Source organism: Alosa pseudoharengus, unplaced genomic scaffold (assembly GCF_046254945.1).
Source record: "Alosa pseudoharengus isolate Yale_2024_CS ecotype anadromous, Long Island Sound unplaced genomic scaffold, YU_APseudo_1.1 YU_APseudo_1.1_scf_22, whole genome shotgun sequence".
In the NCBI taxonomy this organism is placed as follows: Eukaryota; Metazoa; Chordata; class Actinopteri; order Clupeiformes; family Clupeidae; genus Alosa; species Alosa pseudoharengus.
In genome coordinates this window covers 11,759,353-11,787,106 of record NW_027468680.1, presented here as the reverse complement: position 1 = coordinate 11,787,106, position 27,754 = coordinate 11,759,353, and the positions used below count along the sequence as shown (strand labels likewise).

The following is a 27,754-nucleotide window of genomic DNA, read 5'->3' as shown; positions in this document are numbered from 1 at the left end:
TTTGTCAATTTGTCTCCATCTCCTACTCCATCCCCTACTCTTGCAACTTTTGTGTATGCAAATTAGTGTGTGTGTGTGTGCTTCTCTGTATGTGTGTTTTCACTTGTGAGTATGTGTGTGTGTGTCTGCTTGTCTGCATGTGTGTGTGTGTGTTTTATGTGTCTGTTTTATGTTTTATGTATGCCTGCATGTCTACTGTGTGTATATGTGTGTGCGTGTGTGTGTTTATGTGTGTATGTGTGTGTTTGTGTGTGTGTGTGTGTGTGTGTGTGCGTTTTTTCCCCCCAGTAATTTTGTGTCAACGATTTCCGGGACACTGAAAGACCGGGGTGCACGGAACTTGTTGGGCATGTAGCTCCACAAGGATGACACGGAACCATTGTTTTTTCATATTGATCTGTCGCCCACACACACACGTACACACACACGTACACACACACATCATTACCCCCCCCCCCCCCCCACACACACACACACATGCAGGCATGCACACACACACACACAGACACACACACACACACACACACACACACACACCATTACCCCCCCCCCCCACACACACACACACACATACTTACAAGCGAACATACACACGCACACACACACATGCAGGCAAGCACACACACACACACACACACACACACACACCATTACCCCCCCCCCCCACACACACACACACACACACACACTCACAAGCGAACATACACACACACCCACACAGACATGCAGGCAAGCACACACACACACACACACACACACACACACACACACACACACACACACACACACACACACACACACACACACACACACACCATTACCCCTGGCACACACACACACTCACAAGTAAACATACACACACACACACACACACACACACACAAAACACACACATACATGCAGGCAAGCAGACACACGCACACACACACACACACAACCCGACTTTGGTTGATGTGTGTATTCTAAAAAATGCCACAGGCACACAGAAGCAAAGGAATGCCCTTCAAAACAGTTGTGTCCAAAACTTGGACAGGTGCACCATCCTAGCCCAAAGTGAAATCTAAACTGCTGTAAATCTAAGGTTGACCATGGCAGCCATTTGGATCCATCCTGCATCAGAAATATTTAACTAATCTGAAACGGCTAATTAGTATATAAGTGCTTATAACTAACCACCATGGTTACTATCATAACTATGTGATCAGAGACAGAGCTAAGTTGGTCTGTTACAAATTGTAAATCATAGCTGGTTGTTGTAGGTCAGCATTCAATGTTGCTTTTGATAACAATAGCCTATCTAGGCCTATTGCACTTTCAGCAAGTGGACCAATTTTATTTATATAAGTTTGCGTGGACTGTCATTATAAGTTAGATTTATAAGCAATCCTAAATGTTGAGAATAGCACAATAATTCAGCATAAGAATGTATTTATTTATTTACAGTAAGAGGCCTACCAATTGGAGAAGCCCCTGGCTGCAGGGGTACTTGCCAGTTCCCTGTCCTCAATCCAGAAGAGGGCAGCAGAGCAAACGTTACACTTTTTTGTCCTCCTTCAGTGTGTACAGGCCATACCAATCAATTGATGATAAAGATTTAAGTTTTTGGAGGGGCGTTACACAGACTGAAGGTTGTCAAAATTCACCAGTGCCATTATTTTGTAGATAAATGGGCAAAATCGCCATAAACTAATGAGGACATTGACAGAGTAAATTGTCAATTTCATGAACAAGATTAAAGTGATGCAGGCATTCAGTGTACACACCAGAGGCGGGTGCTGGCAAAGGGTTTGTAAGAAGTTTGAGGAATCAAATGAAAGACGTTTCAGTAAAGTGCTTGAAGGACTGCATAGTGAAATATTAAACTTCATTCAACGTTTCATCAGAATCTATTTGTAAGCGTTGGGACTGATGGGGATGCCTCCAAGTTGCTGTGTTGAATTGCTCTGGTTTCCATTAACTTGTTTTTCTTTTCCTGAATTCCGCCATGTTTTGAGATTTATTCTGGTTCGGGAGAGGTGTGTTGAGTGTTGTAGCTACAGATAAGGTGGCAGCATTTCAATTTACATGTGTCTTGCAAAATGCACACCTCTCCACAAGTTTTTCGAATTTATTTAGATTTTATAACACACAGTGGACCGTGAAATTTTGGGGAAGCAAATGATAACGGACGCAAAGCTCTTATAGCTAGCCATCTTCTGAAGATTATTAGCAGGGTCTCTCCTGTAAATTCTTTCCTCTCGGAATGTTCTCAAAAAAGCCCCATGGGGATGTCAAAAAATCAACACAGAAAGTCTTGGATCCAAAAAAGGATGTCCTGACACGTCTGAAACACCTGCGAATCGTAATAGGTGAGTTGGTAACGGGTCAATATATGTACTTTGCTGTCTTGAAGCTGTTCAGTTCGCTAGCTCGCAAGCTAATCGTGATGTGTATTATCTCGTTGGCTATCCTGAATTATAGGTTTGTTGAATGTCGCCTGTTGGATGCAGTGAGAAATTGACATTTGTCATTTCGCTGTTGATTTGATGCTGTTGTTGAATAGTGCGGTATTGTAGCTGAATTGACAAATGGGGCAGCCGTCGTTTGATGCTAGCATGTACAATGTATGCAGACCCAGTTGGCGTCCTCATAGTATTTTGACTAGCATATTGAAAACTTTGAGTCACGTCTAGTTAATTTATTTGACAAATTGTTTTGTTTGACACTTGAGCAGTACCATTCTGACTGAAGATGCCTCATATCGCAGCTAACGTTTTACAGTTTTAACACTATTCCTCTGTCCCTCTACATTGACCATAAACTGAAATTACTAGGGTGATAGAGTTTTCACCAACCACCAAGAGTTTTCTCACAGACTTGGGCGAGGAGACAGAGCTCTCCTGCATGCAGTCTTATACCACAACAACTTCCATCCATGAAGTTAATCAGCTTACTTTTTCCATCAGTAGACGTTTAATCCATTTCAGGAAACTTGCCTTAATACATATTGTCATAGTTTTTTTGGAAATTGTGTGTGTTTGTCTGTGTATGAGACCTGACTCTTAGAAGGGGAGAAAATGGGGGAATGCTTTCATTTGAGGCGGAGGGGGAGAGGAATTTGAAGGATAGGCTTGGCTCTTTGAGTGCTGGGTGGACCGTCACAGAACAACAGAAATAAACCAGGGCTTCCTCTGGGACAGGACAGGAAAGTCAGAGGGGGTGAGATCTCAGACCGTATTCCCAGCGGGGGCCTCTGTGTTTGGATTAGAGGCAACAAGCGCTTCCTGACATATGATTGTTGCTTAGGCTTCTCCATCCATTTCAATACAGTCCAAGTCCTGTTATCCAACATGCCCTTTGCACCGGACAAGCAAAAATGTTTTTTTCTCTCTTTCTTTTCTTTCTCCTATTGTTACTTTATGGATGTCTTTGCCCGAAGCCTGATTGATGAAAGTCACGGACAGTTGGATTGACAGAACCGCCCCCCAGAGCACATGAACTGGTTTGCTCTATTGTGCCCGGTGCTGTAGCAGTGTTCCTGTTTCCACTGTACAGTAGCCAGTTGTGGGAACAAGCGGTACCATGATGGTGCCCCGTGCCAGTGAGCGGGGAGTGGGGAGAGGCATATCCTTCTGGATTAAGTGCCAGTTTTTCAGACGGAATTAGCCCGGGCACAGCCTTAGGCTAAAGTGCAATTTTAGTGAAGGAGGTCCGTTGAAAAACAGAATTTTACTTGCTGATTAGACTGTGGTGTTTTGATTTGATTACTCATTTATTTGCTCAGAGGTAACTTAATGCACATCAAATATGTTCTATTATTGTCATTATAATTAGTCATTTAAATAGTTGATTATCTGTGTATTAAGAAAAAAAACAAGTCGTAGTGGATCACGTGAGCTGGAGTCGTCTGGTCAGTCCTCCATTCTCTAGATCACATCTTTTTGATAATGTCGTTTCCTCTCCAAGTAGACCTGACACACCTACAGAGACATGTCTTTTGGCAAGGAAAAGGAAATGGACCCGAATGTCCCTGTGCCTCAGATGGGTGTGCCCACCATCTGAAACGCATTACGGCCATGCTGATAAAAATCAGCAAATAGTGTTGGCAGAAAGCAAACCAGAGCTCTGCAGTAGCTGATCTCTTACACTCACCAGTAAGGGAGAAGGAAACACACACACACACACACACACACACACACACACACAATCTGCATTAAAGCAACACCAAAGAACTTTTCCTCTGTCGCATGCACTATTTGTTTATCCAGCACCAGCTTTGCAAATAACAATGTCCACAGACAAGGTAGAATATGTTGCATGATTTTATGAAAGTACGATGTATTGCGACATCAGATGCAAGTCAAATTTGTAGTTTCTCATGTCTCATTCCATCGAACTACAGAACCGCTACCCGATCCGGCAAACTTACATAGTGCGGTTATAGCCGATAGAGGGCCGTGAAGCGAATGCAGAAAGTGCCGTTCACCATGTTACGAGTTGATGAACCACTGAAACGATTTTGGAAACATTATTTTAAGGTACAAAAAACTCTTTGGTGTTGCTTTAAGGAAGTGGACATCAATTTTAGCCTGGCTTCGCTTACACCAAGTGAGAAGTTTAGTTGCATTCTTGAGTCACATTGTGGGTCCAGACAGTCACTGCAGCTTGGAGACGGCTCAACAATCGGTCAGAGAGCTGGCCCATTTGTAAAGGTCAGCCTACATGGCACTGTGATAAGAGATGTGAAGTGGGCACCCCATCTTACAGCCATGGAAATAAAGCCACTACCACTCATCAACGATGGGACTGTGCTGACTTGTGGCATTTCATATATTAGAAAAATAGGCTACTGCTCAGTAGTAGATTTTTATTTCAGTGGGTGTCATCAAAGCATGTTCATATCTTAGGTGCCAGCAGAAGTACTGTGTTGTCATCTTGCATACTCATACTCCATGGAGCAGGCAGTAGGAGTTATGTCTTGTCTATATAAATGTGTAGTGTGACACCTTTTAAGGGTGCAAGGTAGTATAGGGTCAAAGGCAAAGAGAATGGTCTAAAGCTGGGTGGACTGCCACAGAACAGCTACTGAGCTATTTCAAGGGATGCAAACATCATTATCTGAGTGCTACTGTTTCATAGGACTCATAGGATTCATGTTATGTTTTCATGCTTTGTATTGAAATAGTGCTGGCTGACATTGTTCACAGTGTGCACTAAGTGTGGTTACTTTGAAATGCGGGCATGCCAGAGAAATGTCTGGGTAAGCGTGTGGTTCATGGAAGCAAACAGATCTCCAATCAAAACCACTCCTCATGATGCTGTCCTGATTTTATTAAGTCTCAAGCAGCAGTCCATATCTTGTCCTTGCCTCTCTGCAAAGCTTTGTCAAACACCAACTGCACCAACACCGCACTGATTTTGCACACGGAGGCGAGGCCTAAAAGTCCTGTCTACCTCAAGGCCCTCGGCGACAAAGCAAAACAAAACCAATGTGAGCCAGGGTTGCTCTGGGTCATCAGGGTTCAGTGCCAAACGGCCGAGTCGCAAGACTTCAGGGTAAACAAGGAGACAGAGACATTATCGCCCGGAGTGGTTTTATAAATACTCCCTCTTATCAAGGAGCTCCTCTGTGTGTGCAGACCATTGGGGCTATTTTGGAGCACACACACACACACACACACACACACACACACTTGTGTGTCCGATCTCCCCCTGCTGTGTGCTGTCTTTTGTCTGGGGCCAGTTCAGTCCACTGAAAGCCTACTGAAGTAGAGAAAGAGCTGTTGGAGTCCTTAGAATCAGGTCGTTCTCTCTCTCCCTCCATCTTTATCTCCCCCCCCCCCTCTCTCTCTCTCTCATTGGCTTTCTAGATAGTAAACAGAGCAGCAGACCTATTGGTTGTTGCCCTGACAGCTGCTTGTCAGTTGCTCCATCTGAAACGCAGAGCATGGGTGCGTGTGTCACATGCATGTCTTCATTCCTGACTCTCACTACTTGGCACCAGTGTTGGATCGCAGATCGTATCATACCGCAGAGTGTCAGGATGCCTCTACCTGCTGTGCAACAAGTTAGTTGGCCAGGTTGCATCGTCATGTGCACAGGACTACCTGTGTGGCCACATGCTTGTTGTCTGTCTGCACATGACTGTCCGAATGTGGCACAAGGCTATTCGGAGGATTTGACCTCTCACCTAGTGCTGGTCTGATCCATATTCACGTAAAACTTAATTAATCATCCCCCTGAGCTGTACCAGTTCGTAGTCTTCTGACATTTCCTATTTTCAGTTTGTTTACAGTGCTGTTTTTGATGTTCGCCGTTATATGAGAGTCGGAAATTCCGTCATTGTAAAAGGATGAACTGGAATAGCGGAACAAGCCACTTCTCATCTGCATGAAGCTTAAGGTTGCCCTTTTAAATACTGTCTCTAGTCACACTCATAGCACACATACTTCATGTATGCTAATCCGCCAGTGCTAAGCTCATTTTCACACACACACACACACACACACACACACACACACACACACACACACACACACACACATTACCCATGGCGCTAAAAGCCCATTAGAGTGGAAGCAACCCATGCATAACTGTGGGTCGGGATTGTCTCTTGGGTTGGGTAGTCTACAGACGCCACGGAATGAAGCTCAACCACTGGGCAAAAGAGTGAGAGAATGACTTTAAAGCAATGGTTTGGAGTAATTTCACCCTAGGGTCCTTTGCACCATGACCCCGAGCCAAACACCCTCCCAGAACGTGTTTTCCCTTGGTCGAACCCTGGTCGAGTAGCGCTGTCAGAAATTAATGAGTTTCTCCAGGCGTAATGGAACCAACTTTTATCTCGTAAATTACCCCACTAATAATGCCCTGAATGGTACGAAACGTCTACAGTAGTACAACTATGCTCTTTACTCATAAACGAGGCATTGGAAAGTTTGTAAGTACACCAGGAGTTTATTTAAATAATACTTGCCTGATGGATGCTACTATCTGCTACGTTGACGTTATTTCCGTGATTTGGGAAAAGCCCGTAAAAGTCCTGGCAGGAAGCATGCATAAGGATGTAGATCCAGGAATGCACTAATATTTTGTTCGTAGTACCAGTTTGCAACAATTATTAGTTAACACTAAGTTGTAAACACTTCGGAAAAAAAATATTATAAACTGGGATACCAAAAAACGTAATGTAATCGCTTCCTGCCAGGACTTTTACGGGCTTTTCCCAAATCACGGAAGTAACGTCGACGCAGCGGTATAGTAGCAGATAGTAGCATCCATCAGGCAAGTATTATTTAAATAAACTCCTGGTGTACTTACAAACTTTCCAATGCCTCGTATGGTGCCTAGGGTGAAATTACTCCGAATCATCGTTTTAAGCATTAGTGGAGCGCTGACAAGACCGCTAGGCTAATGGCTGGAATCGCAGCCTTGGCAGTGATGTCTCAGCTTTCCAGAGCTGCTGGTCGAGATATTGACCGGTGTCACACGGCTGCAGGTGGCCTGGCTGAATGCTCCTCTTTACATTATCCGCCCAACCATCTGCATCTCTGCTCTCCTGAGGACTGGACAAAGAATGCTTTGCTTGTTTGAGAGGGATACTTGACAGAAGGCCTTGTGGGTCAGTTTACACTGCTCCCTCTTAACCATATGTGGTCATAAAAAAGGAATACGCTCAGGGACATTGTTTTTTTTAAGTATATTTGTGGACCTATTTGGCTTTTCATTCAGACAGGACTGTTAAGAGTTACAGTGAGCGAGCTGCGGGCCTAACCCAAACCCGGATCCCCATGGGCACCCAGAACGCAGCACGGACGCCACAGCCACCTGCGCTCCCCTGCTCAGCCACAGCCTTATCCCCAGCTTCACCCCTCCCGGTCCTCTCCTCTCTCCTCTTCTGGCTCTCTCCTCCTCACCTGTCTTCCTCCATTCCCTCATGGAGCGGGCTTACTGTCCTCCTCACTCCCCTCATCACTCCCCTCTCCTCCTGCGGGCTGCTCAGAGTGGACTTACTGTCCTCCTCACTCCCCTCCTCACTCCTCTCTCCTCCTGCAGGCTACTCAGAGTGGGCTTACTGTCCTACTCACTCCCCTCTCCTCCTGCAGGCTACTCAGAGTGGGCTTACTGTCCTACTCACTCAACTCTCCTCCTGCGGGATGGGGCTTCCATGTGGATTAAGGGGTGAAATCATGCACAGGATATCTCTTGGAAAGCTTCTTTGATTGTAGCATGGAGAATGCTTTTTACACCAAGGTAGTTAAATACCAACCACTCCTAAACATCATCTCAGAGCTAGGCTATAGGTGTAGACTACTCGTATTCATACTTGGTAGTCTAGGACATGTACACAGGTTGGTAGTAAGAGGGCTGCAACAACTTGGGATGGCCAAAGCGAGGGCTAAACAGCTTGCAAAGTACTGTGCCATCTCTGCTATTATTGGCAGCCGCCACATATGGCGGAGACGTTGGTACTTATACCCTTAAGAACTGAGTATTGTGCTTGTTAAGTTATATATGACTTAAGTGATATTGTGAAGACCTAGTGTCTGCTACTGGTCCACGGGTTTGCATATATATTTTACTGCATTCTTAATATTTGTGTCCCTGTACCATTTTCTTTATGTGGACATAAATAAATGGTTGAAGTGTGTGTGTGGGCCTATGTGTATGTGTGTGTGTGTGTGTGTGTGTGTGTGTGTGCGCGCCTGAGGTTCTCCAGGCCACAGGAAGACGAGGGCCCTTGACACTGACAAACGTAACTACTTACCTGAACACAAACATGCGTGCGTCTGTCTGACCCACTCGCAGAAGTGTAGCAGCCGCTCTGTGTTTTCTCCAACAGACACTCTCAGTGCCTTCCTGTCCTGTCAGTGAGCTTTCATCTTCATGTTTTTAGATCTGGACACTTTCTCTTCTACTGAGAACAGAGAGCACAGAAGGGTTAAAAACTGAGGTAGGAAGTGACGAGGCAGTTGTGGAGGAAACTTGGGAGGGACTCTGGTTCTCTTAATGTTAACTTAATGGTTTGCGTGATCACATCACTCCCACAGGATCACGTTAGTAGTACATGGCCTGTGATAGTCCAGACTGCCCCTACACTATATACGGTGTCCGCAAACCGGTAGGCTGCTACAGTATACCATTACCACCCTAATAGGAGTCAGACGCTCCTTCTCCTGTGCCCTGACTTCTTGTAATAAACGGCCCAGTGCAAACACTTCACAGTCCAGATGCCCTTTTCTCTCATGACAGGGACACACTGATGTGGTCACAAGTAGTGTGTACTGTGTGTGTGCATGTGTGTGTGTAATAAACATGATTGTGCGATTGTGTGATCTTGCAGCACAGAGGTTAAATCTGATGTGGCAACAGCCTTTTGGATTTGGTTTGCTTCACTTGCTCATTTGTTAAATCAGTGCTGAACAGCTTAGACACTCAGGGAGTGGCATAGCTGATCCAGACACAGGGGTTTATCTGCATGATGGTGATACTCATTATTAGTATGAAAACCTAAAGCTGGTTTTAGATTAGTATGTAGCCTATTAGCATGTATTTGAAATGTAATCAATCTCCCTCTATCTCTCTCTCTCTCTCTCTCTCTCTCTCTCTCTCTCTCTCTCTCTTTCTCTCTCTCAGAGAACGCGGAGTCTGTGGACCTGAAGCACTTCTTTGACCAGAACTACTCCCACATCTACTATGTCTTTTTTGAGAACTTTGTCACCATCGAGGTCAACCTGAAACAGAAAGGTAGGTCTGAAGGGCAGGGTGGACAGCAGGCGCCCTTAACCCAAAGTGCAAATTTGGCATGGTTTTATTTGGTATAAACAGATGCAGCAAAACCAGAGCAAATGTCATGTCAGCCTTGCACCGCTCCTGGCCCTTTGCGTCCACATAGCCATTTTAGTGCACAAAGATTTTGCTGAAGCTGATGCAACCCATTGAGTTTGCAAGAGATAAGCCATGGAGCTCGCTGCAGATCATGCTGAGGCAATGCATGCAGCTCCCGCAGAAAGCTGCCTCCATTAACCGCAGCCGGACTTTGTGGCCAAAAAACATTCCCAAAATGAATGCATTTTAAAAATGCTATCTGGAGAGCTGTAGAGTGCGGAATTAGCTTTTGGTCCCCCTTCCTCCCCCCCTCCATTTAAGCCGAAGTTTTAAAGGCGGCCTTCTGAAGGGCCTTGTTGTGCAGTGACAAGAGATAATTGTCTGGCTACAAAGAGGAAGTTTGTTGAGGGCGCTACCACAACAACCCACAACCAAACCCCCGCCCCCAACCTCAAACCTCTCCAGCCTGGACGTCCTCTAAAGTAGACGCCCAGTGCCTCTTCTGCTCTCGGCTGCCGTGGTCAGCGGTAGAGAGTGACCTGTGACACGGCCTGGCCGTGCCGTCTGGTCCAAGGCTAAGTGTTTCCTGTGTCTCCTGAATGGCCTTCTCTACCGTCTCCCCACTCCTCGGACCTCGTCCTCAGTGTTTACTTCAGAATGGAGACTGTGCCACTGTGCTCTCGGTCTCTCTCTCTCCCTTTCTATCTCTCTCTCTCTTTCTTTCTTTCTTTCTTTCTTTCTTTCTTTCTTTCCTCTCTGTTTCTCTGTCAACTAGCAGCTTGTCCTCTCTGGTTTTTGGGCACTGTGGATCCAGGCGTATCAAACCAAGGTGGCTTTGTTCCCGAAATAGCCCGTTCTTTCATCCCGGAATTATCTGCCATGCTCCTGTCCCCGTGTGTGTGTGTGTGTGTGTGTTGTGTGTTGTGTGTTGTGTGTTGTGTGTGCACGCGTGTGTGCGCATGTGTGCTATTTCACTGTGTGTGAAAGATTACTCGCAGTTTAAGTTTTGCATTCCAATCCAGCGTTTGATGTGTGTTTGGAGAAAACCGATGCATGTTATTCCTCTTATGTGGTGCCTCTTATGTGTGCACCCTAGTAGATGGCTTTGTGTGTGTGTGTGTGCTTAGCGTGTGTGTGTGTGTGTGTGTGTGTGTGTCAGAGGGATGTGAGTGTGAGTCTATGTTTTAATGTAAATATTTATGTCTAAACTGGAAAAAAAATATTTTTCATCAGGTCACAAATCGCAAAGGGAAGAGCTGGACTCCATTCTTTTCATATTTGAGGTGAGGACTCCTACACAGTCCTTAAGACACACACACACACACACACACACACACACACACACACACACACACACACACACACAGATGATACTCCACATTGGTGCAGAATTTTTAGTGTTTAGGCTAGACCCAAATGATTGTAGAGCCTTGGGGTTAGTTTGCACAGGCCCTCCTGTCGGTTTCCTATCTTTGTTTGTGTATACGCCAAGGTAGTTTCCGTGTCCATGTATTGATGAGGTCAGTATCACCTCATTCTCTCTCAAACACACAGGCACACACAGGCACAGTAGTGTATAGGTTGGGCACACTCCTTTCCAAGAGGAAGAATAGGTCCAGAAAAACAGGTGTTGCTCACCTCGCCCAGGTTTCTACTGTAAGCCCACTGAGTCACGGATAGCAGGTAGCAGTTAGCGCTGGTTTCATCACAACACCTTCTGAAGCCAGACATGATCTCACCCAGAGTGTAGACAGTAATCTGCTGTAATGACCCTGATAGTAGAAATATTGGAGTTTATAGTTGTAATTATGTTAACATATTTTCTTGTATGTTCATGTCTTGCTGCTTTGCCTACACCGCCTCTCTCTTCTTTGTGCAGAAAATCCTGCAACTTCTACCAGAGCGCATCCATCAACGATGGCAGTTTCACAGCATCGGTAACAAAATGAGGATCCCCTTGATTGTGTATAAGTATTTTAAAAGAAGTAAATGCTACTGGAAGAGTAGAAAGTTGGCTTATTCCATGGAATAAGTAAAGCATAGTGGCATGGTTATAGTATATACTTAGCTGTAGGCTGCACATATCCACAGACCACCAGCCATTTAAGTTTAGGCTGATGACCACACACACATATACACATGTACACACACACACACACACACACACACACACACACACACACACACACACACACACACACACACACATATAGGTTTTGCTTGGTGGTGGTCTCTCCTTTTCCCCTGTGCTGAAGGCTATGCTCAGATGGATACAAAGACCACCGAGAGAAAGCCAGAGAGTGCCAAGGCCCTGGGGCTAAGACTGACCCAGGGCTGACCGAGAACTCTGACACCACTGATATGGAGATGCAACAATAGTGTGGGTGGTGTGTGTGACAAGTGAATATAGTGAGTTTTCAGGGAAGCTGTGTTGGTGTGATTTGGGAGAGAGTTGAACAGTGAGTCATTTGTGTGTGTGTGTGTCTGTGTCTGTGTCTGTGTGTTTTTACCCTCCCAGGTCTTATTCTCAAGAAGCTGTTACACACAGGAAATTCCTTAAAGGTGAGCCCAGTGCTAAGTTTTCAAGCCTTCTCATCCTACTAGACAGTGGATATATCGATTGTTTGGTATTTTCTTGAAAATGCATTTTAGTTGTCATTAAACTTTTCACTCATTCTCCAGTGATGGGTTAGATTAGGGAACTTGCATGTTCTCATACTTTATTAGTGTGTGAGTGTGAGAGCAGTGTGGGTGAACTTCTCTATTTTTATGTGGTTAAAGTTGGCAGATAAATGTTGAGGATGTAAAAATACTTTGGGTGTAAATATACCCAAATATAAAAATACTTTGGGTGTATATCGGGTGGTTTGAGCGCTGTGGCTAGTCCATGTAGTGTTTTGGTGTAACTGACCTCTTAACCTTTCACTCTCTCACACACACACACACACACACACACACACACACACACACACAGATCCGTCGTGAGGGCGTGCGTCTCTTCCTGCTGTGGATGCAGGCGCTGCAGACCAACGCCCTGCCGGAGCAGCTGTGGATCTTTGCCTGTCTCATCCCCGGCTTCCCCGCACCCCAGTCGGAACACGGGCCCCGCACACTCGACAACCTCATCAGCCCGCCGCTCTGCCTGCAGGAGAGTATGTTTCACACACACACACACACTCAGACACACACACACACACACAGCACGCCCTCACACACTCACTACATATATACATAGATATGCACACAAGCATTCAGTAACCTCATTAATCACCACTCTGCCTTCTGGAGAGTATGTATCAAACACACACACACACACATATTCAATCACTCAACGAGTTCAGTGGCCCGCCACTCTGTCTCCATTAAAGTGTGTGACTCTCTCTCTTGCTCTCACTCACTCACTCACTCTCACTCACTCACTCACTCACTCACACACACACACACACACACACACATACACACACACACACACACACACACACACACACACACACACACACACACACACACACACACACACACACACACACACACACACACACACAAGCACTTAGCATCCTAGTTATCCCATCCCTGTGTGTACAGTGTGGTCAATATCACACATCACACACATTCCAGCACTCCAGCTATCACACAGTTACAGTCCTAATCAGCCCAATCAGTCAGTTGTGATTAGTTAATGTTAATGGTTAATTTTTTTATTCTCTTGATCTACTCTTTTACTTCTAGTTCCAAACATTGCAGACATTCCATACACACCTGGTGCACATCTGTCACAGAGAAAGAGGGCTACAATCTGCCTCACACACTCTTATTTTTTTTTGCCCCCTCTCGTAGCTCAAGTGGGTCCCGAGGAGATCACGCCACTGGTTCCCCCGCAGTCAGGCGATAAGGCCCAGGAGGACCTGACGGGCTACTTCCTGGAGGCCCTGCTGAAATACATGGTAAACCAGGTACTCCTCCTCTCCCTCCCCGCCCTGCACTGCACTGCCCTGCCCTGCCCTGCCCTGCCCACACCTCTAACACTGCTGCTGGTCCTTCCGCTGGTTGTTGTTGCTGTTGCTGCTCTACCGCTGGATGGTGCTGGTGCCCTCAGCTGGACCCCCCCACCCCACCCCACCCACCCCCCCGCTCTCCGACTAGGCCGATCTTGTGGTGAACCCTCCGTGGCTTCGGTGTCAGATGCATCTGGGATGAGGGGGGGAGGGGGTGGTCTGATTTGGCTCCACTTCTGTAAGAAGCCTCAAGGCAATTTTCACATTGGTTTGCTTGGTTCATATATACGTGTGGCCAGTGCTACATTCAGTCAGGTGTGAGTTCTTTCTGAGGATTGGGTGCCGATTGAGTATCAAAAGCTTGAATCAGACGACCCCATAACGATCAGGACGATGGCTCTGGATGCATCCCTCATGGGTATTGGTGTCTGCAAAGTGCTGCTGTTGCTACTTTTGATGCATTTGCATGCAGACAAAGTCGCAAACACACACACTATCACTCACACACACACACACACTATCACACACCAACACAGCACATGGCACAGTTCCCCCGGGCTGCTTCAGACAAATGCACCATGCACTGCCTTGTCTGTTGTTGTTATTCAACCTCCTCAACAAGCAAGCGAGGGAGTAGAGGACAAGCAGAGAGAGAGAGAGATGAGAGAGAGACAGAGAGAGAGAGAGAGAGAGAGAGAGAGAAAAGAAGGAACAATACAAGCGCTGTGTCCAGTCTCATCTGTTAAATAAAGACCATTGTTTCTCTTCTCTTCTTTCCTCTCCTCCTCTCTATCCCTCACCTCTTGTATCGTCTGGTCTGGTCTGGGTCTCTCGTGTTGTTCGCAGGCTAAGAGCCTGGAGTGGCGCTACAAGGAGAACCATGAGAAGGGCTTCGCCTTCCTCTTCGCCAACTTCAAGAAGTACTACCTGCCCCACATCTTCCCCAACTTCTCCAAGGAGACCAGCCTGTACAACCCCATCCTGGGTAAGACGACAGCTCCCTTCAGAGCTCCCTTCAGAGGGTGTAGGCTGTGGGACAGCCTACTGTACACCCTAGGGAGTTGCTTATTGGGCAAAACCTTGTGAGAAAGTGTTGCAAGTCAAAAATAGCGCAGGCTGCATGAAGTCTATTCAGCATATATTCTTGTATCAAGCATACCTCCTCATCTCCCAGAAAGTAACCCTGCAGAATGATTTATACAGCCCCAAGTGCAAGCAGTCCCTTGATGCCTATCAGCCTCTGATACTGAAAATGGATGCACAATATTGGATTGTTGGCTTTTATTTCTGTGCTATGTACCTGATTTGTGTGTGTCTGTGTGTGTGTGTCTGTGTGTGTCTGTGTGTGTGTCTGTGTGTGTGACTGTGTGTGTGACTGTGTGTGTGACTGTGTGTGTGACTGTGTGTGTGTCTGTGTGTGTGTGTCTGTGTGTGTGTGTGTCTGTGTGTGTGTCTGTGTGTGTGTGTGACTGTGTGTGTGACTGTGTGTGTGACTGTGTGTCTGTGTGTGTGTGTGTGTGTCTGTGTGTGCACGTCTGTGTGTGTGCGTCTGTGTGTGTGCGCACCTCCCATGGACAGAGGTACCCTCCCTGAGACCAAAGCCTTACTACACGGTGGTGAAGCGGGACCCGGACACCAACGAGGCGGTGTACTGCACCAAGGAGAGCTTCCTGAACGCCCGCGTCATCTTCATCCGCTGGCTGGTGTCCTTCTGGCTGGAGCCGCGCGCCAACGCCGCCACCCTCATCCCCGGCGTGGAGGGAGAGAACGTGCCAAAGAACATCCAGGTAACACATGATGCACCACAGTGGAAGCAGAGGAGAGATGGATGGATAGATAGATAGATAGATAGATAGATGCTTTATTGTCATTCTCACAACATGGGAGCATGAGGAGAACGAAATAACAACTCAGGTCTTGGTGCCAAGCAACTACTATAGTCATTATTAAATAAATAAATAAAAATAAGAGAGCCTGACCGAATAATAATAAATCAATAAATAAGAGAGGTGAAAAGTAAAGTAACGGGATTGGTATTTAGCAAGTGCTTTTATCTAAAGCGATAGAGTCTTGCAGCATTCACACATCAGACCTGGGATTATCGTTTCTCAGGCAGTGATGCAACAGCTGCTCCACCACACCCACTGTTGCTGTTCACAGCCTTGCTTAAGATTGAAGTAAGGTGTGTGTGTGTGTGTGTGTGTGTGTGTGTGTGTGTGTGTGTGTGTGTGTGTGTGTGTGTGTGTGTGTGTGTGTGTGTGTGTGTGTGTGTGTGTGTGTGTGTGTGTGTGTGTGTGTGTGTGTGTGTGTGTGTGTGTGTGTGTGTGTGTGTGTGTGTGTGTGTGTGTGTGTGTGTGTGTGTGAGAGAGAGATGTACAGTAAGTGTGTGGAGGTGAGGGGGTGGCAGTTTCATGTGAAGGTACAAACCGGCGGCGATACTGGCACAGAGAATGGTCCTGAATTTTAAAAAGGCCCAAGCTCAATTACAAACTCCCACAGACATGCACTCACCAATCCTCTCTAGTGTCCTTAGGCCCAGTGTGGGCTTTACAAAGTCAATATTTCTCTATTACTTTCTCTCTTGCTCATTTACACTCTGTCTCTCACCCTGACACACACACACACACACACACACACACACACACACACACACACACACAGACACACAGACTCTCCTCTCTCTCTCTCTTTCTCTTTGTCTGTCTGTCTGTCTCTCACACACATGAATCTACACTACGCAGGTTTCCATTAACCCTGAAAATGCTCAAATCTAAATTATGAAATGAAAAATCAGTAATTAAAACACTTGAATAAAAAAAAAAATGTAAAAAAAGTATAAACTGCATAAGGTAGTTTTTCAGACGTTTTGGAAAAGTGAAATGGAAACATGTTTTTCGCATTTATGCGAGTTACACATTAAAAAAGCTGGTACTTTAAAAGGCACTTCTAGTAACCCCCCTGCCTTCATGTGCCCCCCCACAGAGAGCAGCAGCAGGTCTGGCTGCGCGGAGCGAGGACAGTGGCGGCCCCCGGGGGCCCGACTCGCTGGACGGTGGTATGGGCGGCGGAGGGCTGGGTGGCGGTGCGGAACCCGAGCAGTCGCACTCCAACACGAGCACGCTGACTGAACGTGAGCCCAGCTCGTCTAGCCTGTGCAGTGTGGACGAGGAGCACCTGACCGACATCGAGGTGGTCCGCCGCGTCCTCTGTTCCTCGCGCACCAATGTCAACTTCATCACTGAGATCTTCCGACAGGTGTGTGTCACGGCCGGACCATACTATGCGGAACAGACACCAGCCATGGACAATTAGATAGCCCTCTGTAGGGGACCTGTTCTGTGCTCTGTTCTGTTGGATGATTTTGAGCTCATATTCATAAGGTGGAACTCACCATTATATTAGAAAGCTAGATGCCGCATTGGGCTCCAGAACGTACGTAAATAGCGACGCCATCTTGGTGGGGGTAACAATCACTGGAGGCCAATGGAGGAGCATGTGACCCTGACTGGAAATCAGACAGGTGTCTCTGATTGCCGGCAAGTGTTGCCCATAGACGGTAAAGGTGTTGACCCCCAGCAATATGGCGGCCGCGTTTACAATGCCACCTAATAGAACTTGACGGACAATGCGGTATCTAGCTTTCTAATATCTATGTAACTCACTAGGTGCTCCTGAAGAACTTGTGGAAGTTCTAAGTTGTAGAAGCTAAGATGAGGGAGCCCTTTTAGAGCAAAGGAAGACCGATAGGCTATTAATTAGCTATTCTGACATGTGAACAGTGAGGCTTATTAACATGCACCGTCTGTCTCAGATACATGTGAAATAAAAAGAAACCATTACCACAGATGTAGCAGAGGAGTGATAGATTAGCACGTAGCTGCAGTATTTGGTGTGTTGGGATGAGCTGTCCGCTCATTGAGGCCATGATATCAGGCAGATTTACAGGGCCACAATAGAGGAGCACTCAATGTTGCGTCGGAACTGTGTAGCACAGAGGACAAGTACCCGGCAGATTTCACTTGAAACGGGACAGAGGGAGGAAGTTCACCATTTCACTGAGGAAGTTGCACACAATAGATGTTGCCGTTTTACAGAAGCGCCTCAGTCTTGACACAAATCACACAGAGTTCTGACATTTACTCCCATAGACTGTTTAGGGAACTCTCCCACTCAATAGGAAGTATTTGTAGTGTACTTTAACACAGTAATTACTCAAAAGTCTATGATAAGTGTGTAATGATGCTAACTCTAAATGCACCAAATCGGTGAACTTGTCCTGATGGCCACACATAATCAGAACATGATCTATCAGTATGCATGGTTCATTGGAACACTATATAAATCATCTGTCTGTTTTTATGTCAATATTATATAAGTTTCATACTGATGTATACATCCATCCTCAGTATCTATTTGACATATACGTTTCTGTAAAGCTGCATCTCATCCCCTGTGCTGTTTTTATTGTTTTCTCGTGATGGAGCCGCGTTGCTGATCTTTGCGTTGTGGCGTGCTGTGCTGTGCTCTGCAGGCGTTCCTGTTGCCCATGTGCGAGGCGGCGGCCATGCGTAAGGTGGTGCGCGTCTACCAAGAGTGGATCTCCCTGGAGGACAAGCCCGTGTTCATGAGGGAGCCTGAGGAGGACCACCGGACGCACGCCGACTCCGCCAGCGACGGCACAGACAAGGACGAAGAGGTGGGCACTGGGCACTGGGCACACTTTACGTGCCAGAGTCCGCATGGGCAGCGAAAGTACTTTTTAGACCTGCCAAAATCCATACGCTCAGACACTTTGTCTCTGTCACTTTGTCACTGAATGTCAAATTTATAATGTTTCTGGTTCCACTGGATTCCCCATTTTGTTGGAAGTGGTAGCAGATAAATAGATGAGAAATCTTTCTTTCACTCTTTTCTCCTTTTCTTTCTTTCCTTCTCTCTCTCTCACTCACTCACTCACTCTCACTCTCTCTCTCCCCCCTCCCTACGTCGTAGGAGAGGTCAATGAAGGTGTCCAGTCACAGCAGGACTTCGAGCTGGTGCAGGAGTTCCCAGAGCAATATGCTGGAGTACAGCGTCCACGCTGGTGTGCAGTCGACACTGCAGGTACACACACACACACACACACACACACACACACACACACACACACACAGTATCTGAATCAGTATATGGAAGGTTATACAATGGGGTAAATGTTTAAAGGTGCGATGTTACGCGGTTTCTAAGCTAAAACAATATTTGTCACATACTGCGAACATCACCTAACCATCCGCTAGCTGCCTGTGCCCTAAATACACTGTAAAAAAAACGCGGTCTCTATGGACAACCCAGGTTCCAAAAACGGCAACAAAAACAACTTGGTCCAGCCATAAAAACATAACAAACTGTTCCAGCCAATCACCGACGAGATGCGTGTTTAGGAGAGTTTCAATTGCACGGGAGGGAGGAGGAGGGAGTAGTGAGCTATCTCTCTGTTTTGGTTGAACGTCAACAGAAGTACCCAACATCGCTTAGAGCACATATTTTGTAGTCACACTATCACACAAAATACGATCGATCACACTTCATGTTTAAATACCATACACTTTCGTCAATTAAAAACTACAAATTGTCTCACTCTGTCTCTCCTTCCCTCCCTTTCTCCTCTCTCTCAGGTCTTCATCACTAACTCGTCTAACGTGTTTCTTCTGGAGCCGGCTAACGAGCTGAAGGTATTGCTGGAGGAGCATGTGGACATGTGCAAGCGTGTGCTCAACATCTACCGCAGCCTCGTCATGCACGAGACCATGGACCAGAAGACATGGTAATGCAGCGCTCCGTTAGAATATTAGAATTGTGTACAATAGACCACAAAGACCATGTATGTGTGCATCTTCACCATGCTACTGGCTAAAAAGGGGTCACCCAGCTTCCCAATTCCTTAATGACAAGAAGTGCAAAGAAGGTCACAGAATCCATCTTTGCTGGCTTGTGATTAAACTTTTAAAAGCTTTGTTGTTTGCTACAGTGTTTTGCAGTTAAGTGCTCTAATGCATCTTGAAATACAATTAACATTTTCCAGAGCCAAATTCCTTTTTTTTTTAAAGTACAGGTTGCTGAATGGCTAATACCCCTCATCACGAATTATGCTTTTCTTAAAATGATGTGAAACAATGTTATGAACTTTCATGCCTTTCTCTGCTCTCTTTTTTTTCCTCACTCTCTCTCTCTTTGCTGTTTTGCGCATAGGGAGCAGATCTTATTGGTGTTGCTCCGGGTAACAGAGTGTGTGATGAAGAGAGCCCCTTCTGTCACGCCGTCCGGCAAGAAGAATCCCACTCTCTCTGGCCGGCTAGCAGGGGCCATCTTCCAGGTGCCGTCTCACAGTCTTCTCTTTACTTCCTACCAACTGTACATTTTCACTCCCAGATCAAGCTTATAACGCAATCGGATGACCAGTTCAAGAATGCTGCGGTTGAAAGTTGAAATCCTGCCAATAGTGTACTTATTGTAAAATCATATATAGTGGTCACACCACTAGGGGAATTGCTAAAGCATAGACTAGCAGAAACGGCAGTGCCATAGGCTCACTTAAAGTAGGATCTCTTTTCATCCTGAATTAATATATGATTTATAATAAGAAAAATCATATCTTGAATCCTCAGATACATTTTGCTCAAACAGCGTTGCTCGAATCACCATAATGATGAAGATGCTTATATCCATAGTATCTTACTGTGCTGTGTATATTTTATGATGCTTTGCATTGCTATCATGCATTCAGATGTCTCTGTGTTGTTTTGTTTCTGGCGTGTTCAGACTCTGATCGTGGCGTGGATCAAAGGGAACCTGAACGTGTACATCTCGCGCGAGCTGTGGGATGACCTGCTGGCCGTTCTCTCCTCGCTCACCTGCTGGGAGGAGCTGGTCACCGAGTGGTCGCTCACCATGGAGACGCTCACCAAGGTGCTGGCACGCCACCTCTACAGCCTGGACCTCAACGAGTTGCCCCTGGACAAACTCAGCGAGCAGAAGCAGAAGAAGCACAAGGGCAAAGGTCAGGGAGGGAGCAGGGCATGATGGGAAATGTAGGATTATTGTGAATGAGAAATCTCAAATGGCCTGATCCTGTCCATTCGGAGTTGTTTTGAAATACTCTGCACTGTTTCACCTGTGTCAGACGTGAAACATTCTTCATTCTTCTGTTGTTTCAGTATTTTCTTCTCACAGATGGATCTAATTACCAAATTAGCATTATTTTTGAATCACAATCTAATTATGTAAACAAAATTAGGTTTCTGTGGAGCAAGCTGAACAAATTCATCTGCTAAGCTGGACACTTTTTTGTGTTATCATATTATTTGCCCTTTTCACAAACCCACCTGTCCCCAGGGCAATTGAACTGTTCAATGCTTCACGGGAAGAGGAGAGATAGACTTCTCCGCATAGTCTGTCTGCCTCTCCATGTTTGTGTACTGTCTGTCCACTAGCCACTTTTTTACCACTGTCTTACTGCTTCACTGTTTGCGTGCTACATTAGCACATATGCATAACCCCTCCCTCCATCCCACAGCCGGATTGTGGCCACACTTATACCTTTACTTAATATAGTAATATATATATATATATATATAGTTTATATATGTATATATGTAGTTTCTCTATAGTTTTTTTTATATTACCTTGCCTACTCTCTTATATGTCCATATTTATTTTATGCTGGTCTCTAGACTTTATTCTTGCACTGTTGCACTGTTGGACTGACTCATTTGCACCATCACCATGACACTCACTCTCACAGAGCACCTTACCTTACTATGCACAGAGAATAACAGGCTCAGTTCCTGCCTCAGTCATTGCAAGCGTCTCATGCTAAATCACCCACTATGTGGTTACTGAAATTATTTTTTTTTTAAATATTAAAAATATTTTTTTAGATTATACACTTTTAATTACTATTTCTGCTGTTAGTGAATGTTGTGTGTGATGTCTGTATGCTACTGAGACCTTGAATTTCCCCTTGGGGATCAATAAAGTATCTATCTATCTATCTATCTATCTATCTATCTATCTATCTATCCTTTCAGTGGATTGAGACCTTCCATCTGTGTGATTCCCACCCTCTAGGTGGCATTAACGAGGGCCACAAGATGGCGGTGGACCGCTCCTTCTCTAGGGGCTGGAGTCGTGACCCGCCGGGTCAGGCCGCCATGCGCCAGCGCAGTGCCACCACAGCTGGGTCGCCCGGCATCGAGAAGGCCCGCAGCATCGTGCGGCAGAAGACCGTGGGTGAGTGGTTGGACACCTGCAGTGGACACACACACAGCATATAGAGATTCTAAGTCTAAGTTCTAGTTTTTCCTTGACCAGTTCTATGTAGTATACATCTGTATGCTATAATGCATAGTGGTTCTTGGGTTCTTCTCTGCTGCTCTGCATTTGGAACAGAACATTTGGAGTTTTAGAACATTTTAATACCACTAACTTGGACTCAGAGTAGGGATGGGGAGAGAACTTCAAGAACAGCATTGATAACTGCTACTCATAGATATATATACTGTCAGTGTATATATATATATATATATATCTATGACTGCTACTATAATGTAATGTAATGAATACATTAAGTGAATAGTTTGTGCACAATTTTATAACTGAATTCATGTAAGTAATGAATTTGCTTTTTGTTAATAACACTTTGATAGGACAATTAATTAAGTTATTAAGTACATTTTTAATGAGAATCATATTAATTTGTGTGGTGAGATGTTAGCTGAGAGCTTCAAGGTGTTTTAATAATTAAGCATCTTGATAAAAATGAAAAGTAATGTGTTTTTATTGCAAGAGTGTGCTATCCATTCTCCTGTGGAACGAGGCTTCTTATGGTGCTCTTTCCGAAGCACAGTGGTCACTGTGGAATGCTTTACTGTGGGAAACCAGTAGTGTAACATGCCTCAACATTTTGACTTAATACCTCTCCACTGTTGTAGATCATCACTTGGATAGTGCCACAAGCATAACACACTTTTCAGCTGTCATTGCAGAATAGCCTGATAGCTATGTTTCCATGCAAACGTTTCTATTAGATTGGAATGTTTTAAACCGACAGATGCAGTTCATGTATAGACGGTTGTGTTTTACCATTTTGTTTTGCTAATGAGTACATTGTTTTTAAAAGATGCACATTCCCTTGCAGGAGACTAGTTCAGCCCAGATCAAGTTGCCATTGCATTTCTGGCTAGATTGTGTTCTAAGACTTGTATTATTTGTTATATACAATATAACCAAGGAAAGCAGAAAGACATTGTTTTGTGTCGGACATGTATTAGATTAATGAAAGAATAGCCTGTTAGTAGAAAGTCATTGTTAACTTGATTTTGGCTGAACTGTTGCTTTAAGGCCATGGGACTGCAGTGGAGTCTTATGCACACCGTCCCTCTCACAATAAGCTCCCTATAACACCCCTGTTCTGCGTGCACCATGGACACCACACAGCTGGTAGCGGATTGGACAATCCCAGCTCAGAGTCTCCACTCCTCTCCTGCTACCTTGAGTCTTCCTTTTCTAACTAGTCACTGCTGTCTGCTGAAACCCAAACCTCACTCTCCTCCTTTTCCCTTTTCCCTTCTTCTCTGGCTCACTTCACCACACCCCTCCCTCCCTCCCTCCCTCTCTCTCTGGCTCTCTCACTCCCTGCCCTTGTTTTATCCAACCTGCTCTGTCTTCATTCCCTGTCTACCCTACCGCCTTTGTTGTTCTTTCTATCCCATCCTCCTCTCTTTTCTTCCTAACCTTCTGTCTTTCTTGCCTCTCCCTCTTTCCCTTCACTTTCTCTTTCCCTCTATTCCTTCTGTTTCTTGCCCTATCTCCTGCTTTATCCATCCCTTCTCTCTCTACCTTGTTCCTGCATTCTCTGTCTCTCTGTCTCTGTCTGTCTCTGTCTCTCTCTCTCTCTTTCTCTGCCTGTCCGTTCTGTTTCTCCCTCTTATTCTCTCTTCACCTCCATCTCTTCCCTTCCCTCCATCCTTCTCTCTCTCTCTCTCTCTCTCTCTCTCTCTCTTCTCTGTGGCGTCTGGCTGTAGCCCTGCGGAGCTGCTCCACGGGTGACAGCTTGTCGTTTATCCGCAGCGCTAAAAGTGCTCCTGTCCTGATCCATCCTGTCCACCCTCTCCTGCCTGACTCTGTCCTCACCCCCCTAGCAGACGAGCTGTCAGGTAGAGCCGCCTCCTCTCCTCTGCTGCCTGCCTGCCTCCGCCCCTCTGCACCCTGCACCACCCCCAACCAACCATAACCCAGCCTAACCTAACCCAGCCCCAACACCCCCAGCCTGCTGCCCCAACCGTTTGTGTGTGTGTCTGTGTCTGGGTGTGTGTGTGTGTGAATACTTGCTTGCGTTCCTCCCCTAATGTAAACCCTCTGACTGTGTGTGTGTGTCTGTGTGCGTGTGTGTCTTGCACTTCCTTGTGTTGTCAATGTGTCTGCACTATATTATCGTAAACGTGCTAATTACCAACCATTTCGTTCAAAAATTCTAAAACAACAATGTTTTTTAATACTTCAAAATAACATTTGATAAATGAACCTTACATTTTTCAGTAGCCGTAGGTGTGTAGATTTGAAAAAAAATCTAGTTTGGTTCTTACCGGGGCATTTACTGCCTGAAATATCCGATTTTGTTTACCACGCTCGGAGTTTAGTGCTGGGCTGGTGGGTGACTATTCCCAACCTTTCTCACGGCACATCAACGGTTAGCTCGAGAATTCTCGTCGGAAATCAAAATTCCACTGGAGCTCTAAGCGGATTTGTACACGCAGACTTACAACATTGTTTACAGCTCTTCGAGTCACGGTAAAATGAAATTTTTTGGTACATAGGTAATTTAGATACACTATGGTGTGGGTGCTTGCGTTTCTTTAGGAATCCGCCGTCTTGGTTTGTATAGAAATTAATATTAAGTGACACAATACACGTAAGAGGTTGGAAATACGGGACGGTTGGTAATATGTGACGTTCCGATACCTATTCCCTTGCTTGATGCACACTAGCACTAAGTGTGCTACTTTCCTTTGTTCCTTTTAAATGTTTCCCCTACCAGTCCTCGGTCGTGCATTTAGCCTTGCACGTCTTTGTGTGTGTGTAGCTCTGCGATGTGTGTTACTGTGTGACGTTACTGTTTCCCTCTCTGGCGTCCTTCTCTGCCTTCTATATCTCCTCACCAAAGGCATTTCTCTCAGCACAGAGACATGTCCTACTCTATTGAGCCTCTGACACTTTACTCATGATCCGTGATTGCGATCACACACACGTGTGTGTAGTCCATTGCGTTGTGTCAGAGATAACTGATACCGCTCAGTCACGTTGCACATCGTTATGAAACGGCTACCTCCCAGAAACGGCTACCTTTGTTTCTTCCTTTTTTCATTTAAACTGTTTGCCATCACCGTATGGATGCATTTCTTCCTTTCAACTGAACTGGTTGAGAGTTCGGAATGTTATCAGACTGTCAAGAGTTGTTGCCATGATTTGATTATTCTCCTCAGGAATGTTCATTCGTTTGTGTGGTGCTTTATTCCTGTAGCCGACTGGTGTGTGAAGCATGTGTGTGTTGCATCTGCATGTGAGTGCATTGGGTGCAGCGGTATTCTAGCTCTTCTGAATCACACGTAGCTGAATGTCTGTGTGGCTGAGCTGCCTTACCTATAGGCTGCGTCTGGTAGATATTGGCACGGACATACGGAGTGGGATATCGCTGCACCTCATATTGAATCCAGATATCTCATCCCTGTTGGATTATACAACTGCTTTGTTGTATTTGTATAAAACCTGGCTTACCCCTAACAGTTGATATGTGTGTTTTCCTCGCTCTCTCTCTCTCTCTCTCTTCTGTCTCTATGTCTGTGGGTGGATGGGGATTTTCCTATCATGTTTTTATCTGTATGTGTGGATGTGTCTGTTTGTCTCCCTGTCTGTGTCTGTCTCCCTGTCTGTGTCTGTCTCCCTGTCTGTGTCTGTCGTCTGTCTGTTTGTCTCCCTGTCTGTGTCTATCTCACTGTCTGTGTCTGTCTCCCTGTCTGTCTCCCTGTCTGTGTCTGTCTCCCTGTCTGTGTCTGTCTCCCTGTCTGTGTCTGTCTGTCATCCTGTCTGTGTCTGTCTCCCTGTCTGTGTCTGTCTGTCATCCTGTCTGTGTCTGTCTCCCTGTCTGTGTCTGTCTCACTGTCTGTGTCTGTCTGTCTGTCTCCCTCTCTGTCATCCTGTCTGTGTCTGTCTGTGGTCTCTCAGATATGGAGGACCCCCCACTGGCCCCGCGAGGGCCCCGCTTGCGGCACAGCTCCCAGAGCGAGGACGCGGCGCCGGTGTCCCTCAGCTCCGAGGTGTTCGGCGCGTCGGTGGAGGCCGACTTGACCCCTCCGGGCAGCGGTGTCGGTGGCGCCGTCGGAGCTCTGCCACCTCTCCCCCGCAGCTCCAGCGCCTCTGACATCATGGAGCCCTTCATCGCAGAGCGCGCCAAAGGTGCCTGCCCCCACCCCGACCCCGACCCCTCCAACTGCCCCCCTCCACTGCACACCCCCTCTGCCACCAACACCACTGCCACTACCACCACTGCCACCACCTCCAGGGGTGCCGTTGTCCCAGAAACGGCCCCCGCCGCCCCCCAACCGCACAGCTTGGGGGGCGAGCCGACCCCCCTGCAGTCCCTTTCCTCTTCCCCCCACCACCAGCACCAGCACCTCCCCCCACTCTCCTGCACCCCTCCGCCCTCGTGCGTTGCCGCCGGCGACGGCAACCGCGGCAGCGGCAGTGGCGGCAGCAGCAGAGTGCCCTCGCTGGACGCCGCCGAGCGGCACAGCATCTACGAGCAGCTATGCCACCCGGCCCCTTCCTCCGCACCCCCCTCCCTCTTCACTTGCGACCCCCTCGCTGCCCCTCAGCATCGGGCCCAGTGGTTTGTGGGAGACGTAGGCAAAGGCGGCGAGGATGACCTCATGAGCTCGCTCAGGGAGTACTTCGGCCAGGGGGAAGACAGTTGGGCAGGGGCGGGCTTCCTGACCAGCGACAGCACAGAGGAGGCAGGGCCAGAGAGGGGGATAGAGGGAGGAGGAGGAGGAGGAGGAGGGATGGAGAGCGGGATAGTGGCAGGGGCAGAGAGAGAGAGATTGAGGCTGGAGGAGAGGAGAGCTAGGGGGAGCGCGAGCTCGGCCGGGGAGGACGAGGGCGTTAGTGGCCCCGAGCGCAGCTTCTACGATTGCCTGGAGCACTGCGACTGGAGGTCGCCCAGGAGCTGCTGTAACCCTGCGGCCCCGGAGAGTAGTAGTCCGAGCGTAGCCCTAGAGGAGGAGGAGGAGGAGGAGGTGGAGATGCAGAAGCAGCAGCATCAGCAGCAGGAGGAGGAGGAGGAGGAGGAGGAGGAGGAGAGGTGCGAGGAGGGCGTCAGGAGGGAGGCCTGCCTGCAGAGACAGAACGCCACCGAGACGGCGGAGGGAGAGCCCATCACGCAGCAGCCGCCCTCGCACACGCTCACGCACACACACGCGCCTCACACACACACACACCACCACCTGCTCCACTCCTCGCTCCGGCTGGGCCGGGTAGGGCCCAAGAAGCGGGCCCGCGCAGGCACGGGAGCAGGGGGGGAGGGGGATGGAGGAGGAGGTGGGAGCGGGGTGCATGTCAGCTTCCGACCGTCCACCGAATCGGTGCAGTTCCACAACCCCCTCGACCCCAAGGAGGCCTACTGGAAGACGCGTCTGAGACGCCTCAGCCATTTCAGCCACAGCAGCCATGGCGGTAGCAGCAGCAGCAGCAGCAACAACAACAGCAGCAGCAGTAACTCCACCGGGACCACAGGGGGCGCCGCTCAGGTCTCGGGCGAGGGCCCGGCGGTCAGCAGCGGTCCCAGACGCGGTAGGTTGGGCCGCTCGGCCCTCCGACCCCGCGGCTTGCGCTCGCGCTCCCAGGAGCCCGGCTCGGCCTGC

The 27,754-nt window shown here is 47.1% G+C and overlaps 1 protein-coding gene across 7 annotated transcripts in view; it reads left to right on the top strand.

Moving 5' to 3' along the window:
• Nucleotides 1-1,865: 1,865 nt before the first annotated feature.
• ralgapa1 (Ral GTPase activating protein catalytic subunit alpha 1) overlaps nucleotides 1,866-27,754 on the top strand; it is an 81,600-nt gene continuing 55,711 nt past the window's right edge. For 4 of the 7 annotated variants that reach the window (XM_076300534.1, XM_076300532.1, XM_076300531.1 and 1 more), the window contains exons 1-17: nucleotides 1,868-2,348; nucleotides 9,616-9,726; nucleotides 11,041-11,090; nucleotides 11,687-11,744; nucleotides 12,326-12,369; nucleotides 12,782-12,959; nucleotides 13,645-13,760; nucleotides 14,649-14,787; nucleotides 15,381-15,589; nucleotides 16,785-17,057; nucleotides 18,334-18,498; nucleotides 18,795-18,905; nucleotides 19,457-19,605; nucleotides 20,031-20,154; nucleotides 20,601-20,838; nucleotides 21,909-22,070; nucleotides 26,061-26,291. In XM_076300534.1, the coding sequence (XP_076156649.1) occupies nucleotides 2,243-2,348; nucleotides 9,616-9,726; nucleotides 11,041-11,090; nucleotides 11,687-11,744; nucleotides 12,326-12,369; nucleotides 12,782-12,959; nucleotides 13,645-13,760; nucleotides 14,649-14,787; nucleotides 15,381-15,589; nucleotides 16,785-17,057; nucleotides 18,334-18,498; nucleotides 18,795-18,905; nucleotides 19,457-19,605; nucleotides 20,031-20,154; nucleotides 20,601-20,838; nucleotides 21,909-22,070; nucleotides 26,061-26,291 (2,464 nt within the window). In that variant the 5' untranslated portion in view covers nucleotides 1,868-2,242. Of the gene's footprint in view, nucleotides 2,349-9,615; nucleotides 9,727-11,040; nucleotides 11,091-11,686; nucleotides 11,745-12,325; nucleotides 12,370-12,781; nucleotides 12,960-13,644; nucleotides 13,761-14,648; nucleotides 14,788-15,380; nucleotides 15,590-16,784; nucleotides 17,058-18,333; nucleotides 18,499-18,794; nucleotides 18,906-19,456; nucleotides 19,606-20,030; nucleotides 20,155-20,600; nucleotides 20,839-21,908; nucleotides 22,071-23,863; nucleotides 23,996-26,060; nucleotides 26,292-27,754 lie in introns of all 7 variants that reach the window. The other 3 variants (XM_076300537.1, XM_076300535.1, XM_076300533.1) reach the window with 3 other exon arrangements.